Source organism: Chiloscyllium punctatum, chromosome 29, assembly GCF_047496795.1.
Source record: "Chiloscyllium punctatum isolate Juve2018m chromosome 29, sChiPun1.3, whole genome shotgun sequence".
In the NCBI taxonomy this organism is placed as follows: Eukaryota; Metazoa; Chordata; class Chondrichthyes; order Orectolobiformes; family Hemiscylliidae; genus Chiloscyllium; species Chiloscyllium punctatum.
In genome coordinates this window covers 77,588,864-77,605,132 of record NC_092767.1, presented here as the reverse complement: position 1 = coordinate 77,605,132, position 16,269 = coordinate 77,588,864, and the positions used below count along the sequence as shown (strand labels likewise).

General features: G+C 54.5%; 1 protein-coding gene across 3 annotated transcripts in view; it reads left to right on the top strand.

Annotated features, from left to right (window-relative positions):
• The window catches only part of LOC140454634 (uncharacterized), a 222,696-nt gene that overhangs the window by 160,011 nt on the left and 46,416 nt on the right, over positions 1-16,269 (top strand). For 2 of the 3 annotated variants that reach the window (XM_072549541.1, XM_072549540.1), the window contains exons 6-11: positions 713-759; positions 1,356-1,506; positions 3,681-3,812; positions 4,971-5,153; positions 8,403-8,495; positions 10,551-10,637. In XM_072549541.1, coding sequence (XP_072405642.1) covers positions 713-759; positions 1,356-1,506; positions 3,681-3,812; positions 4,971-5,153; positions 8,403-8,495; positions 10,551-10,637 — 693 coding nt within the window. The remainder of the gene's footprint in view (positions 1-712; positions 760-1,355; positions 1,507-3,680; positions 3,813-4,970; positions 5,154-8,402; positions 8,496-10,550; positions 10,638-16,269) is intronic. The other variant, XM_072549542.1, reaches the window with a different exon arrangement.

Genomic DNA, 16,269 nt, shown 5'->3' with positions numbered 1-16,269 from the left:
GAGAGAGATAGGGAGAGAGTGAGAGAGAGGGAGAGGGAGAGAAGGAGGGGGAGAGAAAGGGAGAGAGTGAGAGAGATAGGGAGAGAGGGAGAGGGAGAGAAGGAAGGGGAGAGAAAGGGGGAGAGGGAGAGAGAGGGAGAGAGAGGGAGAGAAAGAGAGAGGGGGAGAGAGAGAGAGAGAAAGAGAGAGAAAGGGAGAGAGAAAGAGGGGGAAAGGGAGAGAGAAAGAGAGAGGGAGAGGGATTTTGAAAGGGAGAGGTAGGTTCATGCCAACCCTGCTCCCTCCCCCTCCCCCAGTTGTTCAGCTGGAGGCTGGAACTACAATTCCCTGGGAACTCTCTGAAGGCAGGGCCTGGGTCCTCAGGTTGGTTCCTGGGGAAGGGTATCGATGGTGTTGGCACAGCCCCATTGGCACAGGGGGTAGATGGTGGGGGAGATGCACGGCCTGTGTTCCCACATTCTCCAGCTCTCCGACAAGCCCCCTAGCTGCACAGGAGGATCCCACCCTCTCTCTCAGTTTCTGCTCTACATTGTCCTGTCTCACGCACTCCCACTGACTCTCCATTTCTCTCTCTCACCCATTCTCTCCATCACATCTCCCTCCATCTCCCTCTCTCCCTCATTTTTGTTTAGCCTGGAGACACCTCCAGTGTCCGTGATTTCATTATATTTAACCCTGGAATTTATTTTGTGTTTTTCTGTTCCATTTTCAGAGTGAAGAATTTGATATTTACACCTTGTACTGCATGAACTATCCCAAGTAAGTAACATACAGGCCGAGGAAGGGGAGATAAAACAGTAATGAGGCCCTTCGGCCCTTTGAGAGAATGTGTTTGATTTGGAGGTTGTCAGCTTTGGGAAACATTTTGCCTGAACTAGGACCCCGCGGTGGTTTCTATGTGGAGCAGCTCTCTCCCAGTCACTGTGCTTTGGAGCTCAACTCTAACTCAATAAAAACACAGGAAACAGGATCAAGTTGTCTAGCAACCAGATTACTGCTGATCTCCCAGTAACTATGTTGCGGGTGGGTAGCTCTGTAACCAGGTCAAGGCTGGTCACTCAGTGACTACTGGGCTGTTCGCCCAGTGTTTCATAGTGACTAGGCTGAGGCTTGCGTCCCAGTGACTAGGCCAAGGCTTTTGTCCCAGTGACTAGGCCGTCATTTGTTTCCCAGTAACCAGGCCAAGGCTTGTTGCCGGGTGACTTGGCCGAGGCCTGTTTCCTGGCAACCAGGATATCTGGTTATTGAGGCGAGGCTGCCCCTTTGGATGAAGTCTGAAAGGATGAAGCTGAGGGGTTTATGCTGAGTCGCCTCACTGTTGTGGCTCTGTGTTGTTCTTTTTCCTGTTTCTCTAGCTCCGTGTCTGTCCTGAGAGAATGCATGAAGAATGGAACCCTCGCCAAATTCTTCCGAGAGCGGCAGACATCCCTGTCACATTCGTTGCCGCTGGAAACGTACCTGTTAAAGCCTGTCCAAAGGATCCTCAAGTACCACCTCCTGCTGCAGGTAGGGCTCATCTCCTCAGACAGAGATGGGTTTAAATGGACCCGGGGGAGGGGGGGGTGGGTGTGTGGGGTAGTGTACAGGGAGCCTAGACCACCATCCACCTCGCTGGTCACCTTTACAGCGTTGGTCTGTTCTCACAGGAAAGGGAGGGAGGTGAAGAGAACATCCAGAAGATTCTGAAGAGGAGGCTTTTACCAAAAGTTCTCTGGAGGTGGATGAGGGTCCTGAGGGGGTGGGAGGGGCAGAGGGAGGGAGGTGTCCTGTAGTGGGCCTCATCCTAACCAGACTGTACACCGCCCCCACCTTCAGCAGGAGTAAGGCACAAGAATCAGGAGGAGGCCTTTTCTCCCCTTGAGTCTTTGCCCCCCGCCCCCACCACCTTTACGTAAGATCGTGGCCAATCACCTGCCTCCATTACATTTTCTTCCACAATTCATTTACATCCACCTTAAAAATATTCCCAGGGCCTCCAAGTCTGTCTGGGGAAGAGAGTTCAAAGATTTATCTTCATCCTAAAGAGAAGGGAAACGCCCTCCTTTCACTTTGTGACCTCTAGTTCTGGTCTGTCCCACAAGGGGAAACACCCTCTCAGCATCGATCCCGTTAAGTCCCCTCTGAAACTTGTATGTCTTCATCAATTACCTCGCGTTCTTCTCATCGCCTTGGTAACCAGGTCAAGACTGGTCACCTGGTGACTAGATCAGGACTGGTCGTCTGTTACTAGGCCGAATCTTGATTTCTGGTGACTAAGCCAAGGGTTGTTTTCCTGTGACTAGGCCGAGGCTTGTTTCCTGGTGACTAGGCCGAGGCTTGTTTCCTGGTGACTAGGCCGAGGTTTGTTTTCCAGTCTGTCCAACCTTTCTTATAGCATATCCCTCCCCTTCCCCTGTATCCTGGGCGTCAGCCTAGTGAAACCTCTCTGAACTGCTTCTAATGCACTCAAGTCCTTTCTTAACTAAGAAGGGCAGCCTTGTAGAGAGTGCTCCAGACAGGTCCCCATCGCAGCCTGTAATAATGCAGCGAAACCCTGCCTACTTTAATGTTCCATTCCCCTTTCGATAAATGGTAACACTGCATTTGCCTTCCTGAGCACTTGTTGCTTCTGCAGATTAACTTTCTGTGGGAATATGCAGCGTTATTCATTTTGGGAAGGGAGGCAGAAAGACTAGCGTTAAATGGAGAAAGGTTGCAGAGAGATGTTGTTATGGACTAGACCAGACCACTCAAAATATTCTGAAGCAGGCAGCCCTAGACCATAACTTTGCAAATTGTTTCAGTAAGTGTATAGTGAAAATTACCCAGATTAAGATAGCGAGGTTGACTACTAGATTTTAAAACAGACAAAAATTTATTCACAAAATTACAGAATGAAAATAAAGAACAGAATGATGAACCCCTACAGAACTCAGTCTAACCAAACTAGACTTCATTATGCTGTTCCGAATATACACAACAGTCCCAATAAGCAAACTCCCTTTAAAATCCAGTATTAATGGAACACATGGTTACAGGGTGAAGTTGAAGGGTAGAAAAGAGAGAGAGTTTCCACACAGCTCCCTGTTGAACTTCCAACCGGTTCAAGACTGAAGTAAAACTGCTCAGCTCAGCTCAGTGAGAGAGCTGACCACTCCCCTTTCATTATACAGGTCACTTCTAAAACATGACCACCTTGACCTGAAGTCTCATCCGTTTACATATAAACAAAAGGCCTCTCAAAATCCTTTCCATCTCTGTACCAAACCAGACTGATCAGAACCCGGCCTAGTTTATTACCCTCTGAAGAAAAATCAAGAAGACAGAGTCTCCTTGAGCCAAGGAACAGCTTTTAGTAAAAAAAAAGGGACTAACTCTGTGACACTGTGTGTCACAAAGGGACTTGGGGGCATCTTGTATATGAAGCACAGAAAGCTAGCACACAGGGGCAGCAGGGAATCAGGAAGGGTCATGCAATGTTGAGTTTGGAAATGGATCACCCAGGATCAAATGGGACGGGGATTTGGTCGAATGGTTGGGTTGTCCTCCTCTCCTGACCTTCCCATGATGCCCAGTAGATGACAATTGGGGATTGGCCAAGCCCCATGGTTGCTGAGGAAACGGGCATAGGGTCCAGCGGCGCTAGAGGTTGGAACGTGTGCGCGGTGGGTTTAATGGTTGTCCGATGGTTCCCGTTACAGGAATTGGCGAAACACTTTGATAAAAGCGCGGAGGGTTATGAGATGGTGAAGGAGGCGATCATCACCATGACAGCTGTGGCCTGGTACATCAACGACATGAAGAGGAAACAGGAACAAGCAGTGAGGTTACAGGTAAAGACAAGAGGATTCTATTGTTTGTACCCAACCTACGGCAGACTCAGGCCTTGGGGGGGACAGGATTTGAACATGCCCTTCGCTACGTTAGAGAGTGGTGACAGTGTCTCCCTCAGTGTTACACAAAGTCCAGCCATAGGCGCTATCCCACTTCATGTTAAAGGATGTGTTTGGGTGACCAGAGGGCACTGTTCCTCTTCAAGTTACCCCCATGTCCCCAAGTCTCTCCCTTCCCCCCTCCTCCCACATCCCCTTCCTCCCCCTCTCCCTTTACCCTGTCCCTTGCCCTTTGCCCTCCCTACGGTCTTTGCTCTCTCCCACGCCCTTTACCCTCTCCCAAGCCCTTTATCCTCTCCCTTGCCCTTTACTCTCTCCCTTGCCCTTTACTCTCTCCCTTGCCCTTTACCCTCTCCCACGCCCTTTATCCTCTCCCTTGCCCTTTACTCTCTCCCTTGCCCTTTACTCTCTCCCTTGCCCTTTACCCTCTCCCTCCCCCTTGCCCTATTCCCCAATCCCTGATTGCCCCCCCCACTCCGCTCGCCGGTTCACCTCCCTGGAGACTGTGATTGGTCAGTCAGGGGATGTGTGGGGTGATGGGTGCTCTCAGGGGAAATCGATCAGTCTCGGCAGCACACCCCAACACCCACAGTTAGTGAGAAACATATGGAGAATGATTGTGGACGGAGTTTGTTGGAGACACTGGAGGGAGAGGGGGTACATGGGGGTTGGTGAGAGGGGGAGCTGAAGTTTGTGAATGACCCTGTGCTAGAAGACCACATGATCCAGGAACAGGACGAGGCCATTCAGCCCATCAGGTCTGCTCCATCATCCGATCACGACTGATGGGTTTCTCAACCCTTTCTCCTGCCTTCTCCCTGTAATCCTTAATCCCATTAATAATCAGGAACCTCTCTATCTCTGCCTTAATTACACTCAATGACTTGGTCTCCACAGCCCTCTGTGGCAATGAGTTCCTCAGAGTCCCCACCCTCTGGCTGGAGAGATTCCTCCTCATCTCCGTCCTAAAGGGCAGTCTGTTCACCCTGAGGCTGTGTCCTCGGGTCCCAGTCTCTCCCCACGACTGGAAACATCTTCTCCCTGTTGACGAAGGGGCCTGTTTATCTATCTTTTTGATCCTTTCATGTTCTGCTGCAGGAGATTCAGAACTCGCTGTTGAACTGGAAGGGGCCGGACCTGATAGCGTTTGGAGAGTTGGTCCTGGAGGGAACATTCCGGGTGCAGAGAGCCAAGAAAGAGCGGACGTTGTTCCTGTTCGATAAGATGCTGCTGATCACCAAGAGGCGGGGGGAACAGTACACTTACAACACGCACATCTTCGTGAGTATCACTGCCCCCCTCCCACCTCCCCAGGGCACGGGGTTGGGGGTGGGGGGACAAGGAAAATCATGACCATGCATAAGCACTCCCATCCTGAGCCCCTCCTCATCCACTCCCTCCACTGTCGGAGGGTCAGTGCTGAGGGAGCCCCGCACTGTCAGAGGGTCAGTGCTGAGGGAGAGGGCACTGTCGGAGGGTCAGTGCTGAGGGAGAGGGCACTGTCGGAGGGTCAGTGCTGAGGGAGTGCCGCACTGTCGGAGGGTCAGTGCTGAGGGAGTGGGCACTGTCGGAGGGTCAGTGCTAAGGGGGTGCAACCCTGTCAGAGGGTCAGTGCTGAGGGAGTGCCGCACTGTCGGAGGGTCAGTGCTGAGGGTGCGCCGCACTGTCGGTGGGTCAGTCCTGAGGGAGTGGGCACTGTCGGAGGGTCAGTGCTGAGGGGGTGCCGCACTGTCGGAGGGTCAGTGCTGAGGGAGAGGGCACTGTCGGAGGGTCAGTACTGAGGGAGTGCTGCACTGTCAGAGGGTCAGTGCTGAGAGAGTGTCGCACTGTCGGAGGGTCAGTGCTGAGGGAGTGCCGCACTGTCGGAGGGTCAGTGCTGAGGGAGTGCTGCACTGTCGGAGGGTCAGTGCTGAGGGAGTGCCGCACTGTCGGAGGGTCAGTGCTGAAGGAGTGCCGCACTGTCGGAGGGTCAGTGCTGAGGGAGTGCCGCACTGTCGGAGGGTCAGTGCTGAGGGAGTGCCGCACTGTCAGAGGGTCAGTGCTGAGGGAGTGCTGCACTGTCGCAGGGTCAGTGCTGAGGGAGTGCCGCACTGTCAGAGGGTCAGTGCTGAGGGAGTGGGCACTGTCGGAGGGTCAGTGCTGAGGGAGTGGGCACTGTCGGAGGGTCAGTACTGAGGGAGCGCCGCACTGTCAGAGGGTCAGTGCTGAGGGAGTGCCGCACTGTCGGAGGGTCAGTGCTGAATGAGTGCTGCACTGTCGGAGGGTCAGTACTGAGGGAGCGCCGCACTGTCAGAGGGTCAGTACTGAGGGAGCACCGAATGTTGGAGGGTCAGTGCTGAGGGAGTGCTGCACTGTCAGAGGGTCAGCACTGAGGGAGTGCTGCACTGTCGGAGGGTCAGTGATGAGGGAGTGCTGCACTGTTGGAGGGTCAGTGCTGAGGGAGTGCTGCACTGTTGGAGGGTCAGTGCTGATGGAGTGGGCACTGTCGGAGGGTCAGTGCTGAGGGAGTGCCGCACTGTTGGAGGGTCAGTGCTGAGGGAGCGCCGAATGTTGGAGGGTCAGTGCTGAGGGAGTGCTGCACTGTCGGAGGGTCAGTGCTGAGGGAGTGCTGCACTGTCGGAGGGTCAGTGCTGAGGGAGTGCTGCACTGTTGGAGGGTCAGTGCTGAGGGAGTGCTGCACTGTTGGAGGGTCAGTGCTGAGGGAGTGCTGCACTGTTGGAGGGCCAGTGCTGAGGGAGTGCTGCACTGTTGGAGGGTCAATGCAGAGGGTGTGCCGCACTGTCGGACGGTCACTGCCGAGGGAGTGCCACACTGTTGGAGGGTCAGTGCTGAGGGAGTGCTGCACTGTCGGAGGGTCAGTGCTGAGGGAGTGCCGCACTGTTGGAGGGTCAGTGCTGAGGGAGTGCTGCACTGTTGGAGGGTCAGTGCTGAGGGAGTGCCGCACAGTCGGTGGGTCAGTGCTGAGGGAGTGCCGCACTGTCGGTGGGTCAGTGCTGAGGGAGTGCCGCACTGTAGGAGGGTCAGTGCTGAGGGAGTGCTGCACTATCGGAGGGTCAGTGCTGAGGGAGTGCTGCACTGTAGGAGGGTCAGTGCTGAGGGAGTGCCGCACTGTCGGAGGGTCAGTGCTGAGGGAGTGCATCACTGTCGGAGGGTCAGTGCTGAGGGAGTGCTGCACTGTTGGAGGGTCAGTGCTGAGGGAGTGCCGCACTGTTGGAGGGTCAGTGCTGAGGGAGTGCTGCACTGTTGGAGGGTCAGTGCTGAGGGAGTGCCGCACAGTCGGTGGGTCAGTGCTGAGGGAGTGCCGCACTGTCGGTGGGTCAGTGCTGAGGGAGTGCCGCACTGTAGGAGGGTCAGTGCTGAGGGAGTGCTGCACTATCGGAGGGTCAGTGCTGAGGGAGTGCTGCACTGTAGGAGGGTCAGTGCTGAGGGAGTGCCGCACTGTCGGTGGGTCAGTGCTGAGGGAGTGCCGCACTGTAGGAGGGTCAGTGCTGAGGGAGTGCTGCACTATCGGAGGGTCAGTGCTGAGGGAGTGCTGCACTGTAGGAGGGTCAGTGCTGAGGGAGTGCTGCACTGTTGGAGGGTCAGTGCTGAGGGAGTGCCGCACTGTCAGTGGATCAGTGCTGAGGGTGTGCCGCACTGTTGGAGGGTCAGTGCTGAGGGAGTGCCGCACTGTGGGAGGGTCAGTGCTGAGGGAGTGCTGCACTGTTGGAGGGTCAGTGCTGAGGGAGTGCCGCACTGTTGGAGGGTCAGTGCTGAGGTAGCGCCGCACTGTCAGAGGGTCAGTGCTGAGGGAGTGCCGCACTGTCAGAGGGACAGCTCAGAGTCGGTTCACTTGTTTGGTCCCCAGTTTGGAGTAATTGTCTTATCAGCAAAAAAGATTGAGTAGAGTGAGAGGTGATGTCCTTGAAACCTGTCAGGTGTTTCAGAGCCATGACAGTGTCAATGTTGAGAGGGTGCTCCCCCTCACAGGAGGGACTAGGGTCAGAGGGCACAGTCTCAGAACAATGAGGCTCCAATTTCAGACTGAGATAGGGAGGATTTCTCCTTTCTGAGGGTTGAGAGTCTTTGGAACTCCTTGTCCCAGAGAGCGGTGGGAGCAGAGCCCGTGTGTATATTTAAGGCTGAGATCGAGAGATCCTTGATCAGTCGGGGAATCGAGGGGAAAGGAGATGTGAGGAATGTTGGATCAGCCAAGTTCCTGTTGGATGGCAGGGCTGGCTCAACGGGCCGATTGGCCTCCTCCTGTTCCTCTTCCTCGCGGTCTTGTGTTATGGTCAGATCAGACACCATTGGAGTGTGGGAGCTATTTAATGAGGCGGGTTTGGTCAGCAACCTGGTATTCTCCAAAATAACCGGAGCTTTCAGCCAGTTGTGCCCTTGTGGGAGCTTGCTGTGCCCAGACCGCCTGCTGTGTTTCCTCCATTATGACAGTAACTGTGATTCTCATTGGTCATTAATATGGTGTGTGGGAAGGGCGCTATAGAAATGCAGTTGTTTTTGTTCCCCCCCCCCCCCCCCCGCCCCCGGCAGTGCTGTAACCTGACGTTATCGGAGAACCTGAAGGATCAGTTGAGTTTCCGAGTGACGGATCTGACCATCCCGAAGCGGCAGAACACTCTCCAGGTCAGTGCCCCCACCCCGACGTCACCCCCACCCCGACGTCACCCCCACCCCGACGTCACCCCCACCCCGACGTCACCCCCACCCCGACGTCACCCCCACCCCGACGTCACCCCCACCCTTTGCTCGGATGTTGTAGTCTGTCCGTGTTCGCTAACGTCACTCAATGGTGCCCAGGCCGCAGTCTCTCTCTCTCTCTCTCTCTCACCGCTCCCCCCTCACTCTGACCCCTGAAGCTTGAGGCCACATGGTCTGACTCACCTCATGTGCATCGGAACTGTGTTCCAGTGTCACCGTTTCCAACTGTGACTGGCTTTTCCTGCTGGGCCCTGTAAACAATTGCTGTGAACCATTACCGGGGTCAGTAAATGGCTGCTGGGGCCTGTAAACATTTCCCGAGGCCTGTGGGCGGTTCCACGAGGCTGGTAAATGGTTCCTGAGGTAAAAACAATGGCTGCAGATGCTGGAAACCAGATTCTGGATTAGTGGTGCTGGAAGAGCACAGCAGTTCAGGCAGCATCCAACGAGCAGCGAAATCGACGTTTCGGGCAAAAGCCCTTCATCAGGAATAAAGGCAGTGAGCCTGAAGCGTGGAGAGATAAGCTAGAGGAGGGTGGGGGTGGGGAGAGAGTAGCATAGAGTACAATGGGTGAGTGGGGGAGGAGATGAAGGTGATAGGTCAGGGAGGAGAGGGTGGAGTGGATAGGTGGAAAAGGAGATAGGCAGGTAGGACAAGTCAAGGAGACAGTTACTGAGCTGGAAGGTTAGAACTAGGGTGAGGTGGGGGAAGGGGAAATGAGGAAACTGTTGAAGTCCACATTGATGCCCTGGGGTTGAAGTGTTCCGAGGTGGAAGATGAGGCGTTCTTCCTCCAGGCGTCTGGTGGTGAGGGAGCGGCGGTGAAGGAGGCCCAGGACCTCCATGTCCTCGGCAGAATGGGAGGGGGAGTTGAAATGTTGGGCAACGGGGCGGTGTTGTTGATTGGTGCGGGTGTCTCGGAGATGTTCCCTAGAGCGCTCTGCTAGGAGGCGCCCAGTCTCCCCAATGTAGAGGAGACCACATCGGGAGCAACGGATACAATAAATGATATTAGTGGATGTGCAGGTGAAACTTTGATGGATGTGGAAGGCTCCTTTAGGGCCTTGGATAGAGGTGAGGGAGGAGGTGTGGGCGCAGGTTTTACAGGCCTCCTTCACCGCCTGTTCTGGACCTGTTGCCTGAGCTGATGGAGTTTGTATGTTTTGCTATCAAGCAATAAATGTTGTTATTAGTGGAGGACAGAGTCACTTCTGTGGTTGCTCAGCATTGGGATATCCACTCCCATTCGCCAATTGCTAAAGCCAAAACAAAGCAATGACAATACAAGGAATGGCAGCAGTGACCAACCCCAGACAATCCTTACCCAGTACCACAGGTTGGTACAGGTGACAAATATCACAAAGAGTGGTTATTCAGGAAAATATCACAGCTTCTAAGACCGGTCAGTGGTTGCTAAGGCCACTCAGCGGTTGCTAAGGCCAGTTGCTAGCATCTATTAAGGTACCTGTCTCACGGCTCCCTGTGTCACTCCGATCGATCACACTCTGTTGATGTTCAGCTGTCTCCCTTCACCAACTGCCTCATCGAGGTCACTCGCCCAGTTCCCCCCTTGGTCCCTCCCTCACCTCGGGATCTTTCGATTCTGGGATCACGTTCCATCCCAGGTTTGGGCTCCCCCAACCCCTCCCCCCATCCCCAATGTAGTGTAGGACAGGGGGGAGTGCCACACTGTTGGAGGTGCCCAGGCCCAATTGCTCCTGTTGAGTTAGTGTCCCATATCCCACAGCCTCCTGTTTGAAGGAGATACCCCCCTGGGGTCCTGGTCATTATCATAATGCTGTTTGTGGGAGCTTCCTGTGCACACATTGGCTGCTGAGTTTCCTGCCTTACAGAGGTGACTCTGGTTCTTAAAGGGTTAGGGTTAGGATTTGGCTGTAGTGTTTCAGAGATTCTAGGGGGAGTGTAAAGTGCTATATAAATGCAAGTGTTTGGTTGGTTCTGATTGGTCTGTTTTCCCAGGCGAAGAACCAGGAGGAGAAGAGATTGTGGATCCATTACCTGAAACGCCTGATCATCGAGAATCACCCGGCATCCATCCCTCAGAAGGTGCTCGGTCCCAGGATCAGCTGTTTGTGCACGTGGGGGCTGAGTGAGTGTGCACGTGGGGGAGTGTGTGAGTGTGCACGTGGGGGCTGTGTGAGCGTGCACGTGGGGGCTGTGTGAGCGTGCACGTGGGGGAGCGTGTGAGTGTGCACGTGGGGGCTGTGTGAGCGTGCACGTGGGGGAGCGTGTGAGTGTGCACGTGGGGGTTGTGTGAGTGTGCACGTGGGGGAGTGTGTGAGCGTGCATGTGGGGGAGTGTGTGAGTGTGCACGTTGGGGGCTGAGTGAGCGTGCACGTGGGGGAGTGTGTGAGTGTGCGTGTGGGGTCTGTGTGAGCGTGCACGTGGGGGAGCATGTGAGTGTGCACGTGGGGGCTGTGTGAGTGTGCACGTGGGGGCTGTGTGAGTGTGCACGTGGGGGCTGTGTGAGTGTGCACGTGGGGGCTGTGTGTGAGTGTGCACGTGGGGGCTGTGTGAGTGTGCACGTGGGGGAGTGTGTGAGTGTGCACGTGGGGGCGTGTGTGAGTGTGCACGTGGGGGCTGTGTGAGTGTGCACGTGGGGGCTGTGTGAGTGTGCACGTGGGGGAGTGTGTGAGTGTGCACGTGGGGGCTGTGTGAGTGTGCATGTGGGGGCTGTGTGAGTGTGCACGTGGGGGCTGTGTGAGTGTGCACGTGGGGGCTGTGTGAGTGTGCACGTGGGGGCTGTGTGAGTGTGCATGTGGGGGCTGTGTGAGTGTGCACGTGGGGGCTGTGTGAGCGTGCATGTGGGGGAGTGTGTGAGTGTGCACGTGGCGGCTGTGTGAGTGTGCACGTGGGGGAGTGTGTGAGTGTGCACGTGGGGGACAGTGTGAGCGTGCACGTGGGGTACAGTGTGAGCATGCACATGGGGGAATGTGAGCATGCACGTGGGTGACTGAGCATGCACGTGGGGGGGTGTGGGCGTGCACGTGGGGGACTGTGTGAGCGTGCACGCGGGGGATTGTGTGAGCGTGCATGTGGGGGATTGTGTGAGCATGCATGTGGGAAGCTGTGTGAGCGTGCATGTGGGGAGCTGTGTGAGCGTGCACGTGGGGGACTGTGTGAGCGTGCATGTGGGGGCTGTGTGAGTGTGCACGTGGGGTGTGTTTGAGTGTGCACATGGGAGGCAGTGTGAGCGTGCATGTGGGGGACAGTGTGAGCATGCGTGTGGGGGAATGTGTGAACGTGCACGTGGGGGACTGTGTGAGTGTGCACATGGGGGACTGTGTGAGCGTGCATGTGGGGGAATGTGTGAGCGTGCATGTGGAGAACTGTGTGGGTGTGCACGTGGGGGACTGTGTCAGTGTGCATGTGAGGGACTGTGAGCGTGCACGTGGGAGACTGTGAGCATGCACGTGGGAAACTGTCAGCATACACGTGGTGGACTGTGTGAGCGTGCACATGGGAGACTGTGTCAGTGTGCATGTGGGGGACTGTGTGAGCGTGCACGTGGGAGACTGTGAGCATGCACGTGGGAAACTGTCAGCATACACGTGGTGGACTGTGTGAGTGTGCACGTGGGGGACTGTGTGAGCGTGCACGTGGGGGACTGTGTGAGCGTGCACGTGGGGGACTGTGTGAGCGTGCATGTGGGGGACTGTGTGAGCGTGCACGTGGGGGCTGAGTGAACGTGCACATGGGGCTGAGTGAGCGTGCACGAGGGGGACTGTGTGAGCATGCATGTGGGGGACTGTGTGGGTGTGCACATGGGGGACTGTGTCAGTGTGCATGTGGGAGACTGTGAGCAATAGACAATAGGTGTAGGAGTAGGCCATTCAGCCCTTCGAGCCTGCACCACCATTCAATATGATCATGGCTGATCATCCTTAATCAGTATCCTGTTGCTGCCTTATCTCCATAACCCTTGATTCCACTATCCTTGAGAGCTCTATCCAACTCTTTCTTAAATGAATCCAGAGACTGGGCCTCCACTGCCCTCTGGGGCAGAGCATTCCACACAGCCACCACTCTCTGGGTGAAGACGTTTCTCCTCATCTCTGTCCTAAATGGTCTACCCCGTACTTTTAAGCTGTGTCCTCTGGTTCGGCACTCACCCATCAGCGGAAACATGTTTCCTGCCTCCCAGAGTGTCCAATCCTTTAATAATCTTATATGTCTCAATCAGTTCCCCTCTCAGTCTTCTAAACTCAAGGGTATACAAGCCCAGTCGCTCCAGTCTTTCAGTGTAAGGTAATCCCGCCATTCCAGGAATTGACCTCGTGAACCTACGCTGCACTCCCTCAATAGCCAGAATGTCTTTCCTCAAATTTGGAGACCAGAACTGCACACAGTAGTCCAGGTGTGGTCTCACCAGGGCCCTGTACAGCTGCAGAAGAACCTCTTTGTTTCTATACTCAATCCCTCTTGTTATGAAGGCCAGCATGCTATTAGCCTTCTTCACTACCTGCTGTACCTGCATGCTTACCTTCATTGACTGGTGTACAAGAACACCCAGATCTCTCTGTACTGCCCCTTTACCTAAATTGGTTCCATTTAGGTAGTAATCTGCCTTCCTGTTCTTGCCACCAAAGTGGATAACCAGACATTTATCCACATTAAACTGCATCTGCCATTCATCTGACCACTCACCTAACTTGTCCAGATCACCCTGTAATCTCCTAACATCCTCATCACATTTCACCCTGCCACCCAGCTTAGTATCATCAGCAAATTTGCTAATGTTTTTGCTGATACCATCTTCTATATCATTAACATATATTGTAAAAAGCTGCGGTCCCAGCACTGATCCCTGCGGTACCCCACTGGTCACTGCCTGCCATTCCAAAATGGAGCCATTTATCATTACCCTTTGTTTCCTATCAGCCAACCAACTTTCAATCCAAGTTAGTACTTTGCCTCCAATACCATGCGCCCTAATTTTACTCACTAACCTCCGATGTGGGACTTTATTAAAAGTTTTCTGAAAGTCCAGGTACACTACATCCACTGGATCTCTCTCGTCTATCTTCAGAGTTACATCCTCAAAATTTCAAGAAGATTAGTCAAGCATGATTTCCCCTTCATAAATCCATGCTGACTCTGGTCTATCCTGTTACTACTATCCAGATGTGTCGTAATTTCATCCTTTATAATAGACTCCAGCATCTTTCCCACCACTGAGGTCAGACTAACTGGTCTATAATTTCCTGCTTTCTCTCTCCCACCTTTCTTAAAAAGTGGTATAACATTAGCCACCCTCCAATCCTCAGGAACCGACCCCGAATCTATCGAACTCTGGAAAATAATCACCAACGCATCCACGATTTCTCGAGCCACCTCCTTCAGTACCCTGGGATGTAGACCATCGGGCCCCGGGGACTTATCAACCTTCAGACCTAACAGTCTCTCCAACACCAATTCCTGGCAAATATAAATTCCCTTCAGTTCAGGTCCTTCAGCCACTGTTACCTCAGGGAGATTGCTTGTTCTTCCCCAGTGAACACGGATCTGAAGTACCAATTCAATTCTTCTGCCATTTCTTTGTTCCCTCTAATATATTCCCCTGTTTCTGTCTTCAAGGGCCCAATTTTAGTTTTAACCATTTTTTTGCCTTTCACATACCTAAAAAAGCTTTTCCTATCCTCCTTTATATTTTTGGCCAGTTTACCTTCGTACCTAATTTTTTCTCTGCGTATTTCCTTCTTAGGAATCCTCTGTTGTTCTTTAAAAGCTTCCCAGTCCTCCGTTTTCCCACTTATCTTTGCTATGTTATAGTTTTTCTCTTTTAACTTTATATGTTTCTTAACTTCCCTTGTCAGCCACGGTCACCCATGCTGCCTCCTAGGATCTTTCTACTTTTTGGAATGAACTGATTCTGCATCTTCTGCATTGTACACAGAAATATCCGCCATTGTTCCTCCACTGTCATCCCTGCCAAGGTATTGCACCATTGAACTTTGGCCAACTCCTCCCTCATAGCTCCATAGTTCCCTTTATTCAACAGAAATATTGTCACTTCTGACTGTACCCTCTCCCTCTCAAATTGAGAGCATGCATGTAGGAAACTGTCAGCGTGCACGTGGGGGACTGTGTCAGCGTGCACGTGGGGGACTGTGTCAACGTGCACGTGTGGGACTGTGTCAGCGTGCACGTGGGGGACTGTGTCAGCGTGCACGTGGGGGACTGTGTGAGTGTGAATGTGGGGGGCTGTGTTAGCGTGCACGTGGGGGACTGTGTGAGCGTGCACGTGGGGGACTGTGTTAGCGTGCACGTGGGGGATTGTGTGAGCGAGCACGTGGGGGACTGTGTTAGCGTGCACGTGGGGGATTGTGTGAGCGAGCACGTGGGGGACTGTGTGAGTGTGAATGTGGGGGGCTGTGTTAGCGTGCACGTGGAGGATTGTGTGAGCGTGCACGTGGGGGATTGTGTGAGCATGCATGTGGGAGATTGTGTGAGCGAGCACGTGGGGGACTGTGTGTGTGAGCACGTGGGGGACTGTGTGAGCGTGAATGAGGGGGGTTGTGATAGCGTGCACGTGGGGGATTGTGAGCGTGCACATTGGGGACTGTGTGAGCGTGAATGTGGGGGACTGTGTAAGCGTGCACACGGAGGACTGTGTGAGCGTGCACGTGGGGGACTGTGTGAGCGTGCATGTGGGGATCTGTGTGAGCGTGCATGTGGAGGGCTGTGTGAGCGTGCACGTGGGGGACTGAGTGATTGTGCACTTGGGGGACTGTGTTAGCGTGCATGTGGGGGACTGTGTTAGCGTGCACATGGGGGCTGTGTTAGCGTGCACATGGGGGACTGTGTTAGCGTGCACATGGGGGCTGTGTTAGCGTGCACATGGGGGACTGTGAGCGTGAATGTGGGGGTCTGTGTTAGTGTGCACATAGAGGATTGTGTGAGCGTGCACGTGGGGGACTGTGTGAGTGTGCACGTGGGGAGCTGTGTGAGGGTGCATGTGGTGGACTGTGTGAGCGTGCAAGTGGGGGCTGAGTGAGCGTGCACATGGGGGACTGTGTGAGCGTGCACGTGGGGGACTGTGTGAGTGTGCATGTGGGGGACTGTGTGAGTGTGCACGTGGGGGAATGTGTGAGTGTGCATGTGGGGGACTGTGTGAGTGTGCATGTGGGGGACTGTGTGAGCATGCACGTGGGGGACTGTGAGCGTGCATGTGGGGGGCTGTGTTAGTGTGCATGTGGGGGACTGTGTGAGCATGCACGTGGGGGACTGTGTCAACGTGCACGTGGGGGACTGTGTCAACGTGCACGTGTGGGACTGTGTCAGCGTGCACGTGGGGGACTGTGTCAGCGTGCACGTGGGGGACTGTGTTAGCGTGCACGTGGAGGATTGTGTGAGCGTGCACGTGGGGGATTGTGTGAGCATGCATGTGGGAGATTGTGTGAGCGAGCACGTGGGGGACTGTGTGAGCGTGAATGAGGGGGGTTGTGATAGCGTGCACGTGGGGGATTGTGAGCGTGCACATTGGGGACTGTGTGAGCGTGAATGTGGGGGACTGTGTAAGCGTGCACACGGAGGATTGTGTGAGCGTGCACGTGGGGGACTGTGTGAGCGTGCATGTGGGGATCTGTGTGAGCGTGCATGTGGAGGGCTGTGTGAGCATGCACGTGGGGGACTGAGTGAGCGTGCACGTGGGGGCTGAGTGAGTGTGCACTTGGGG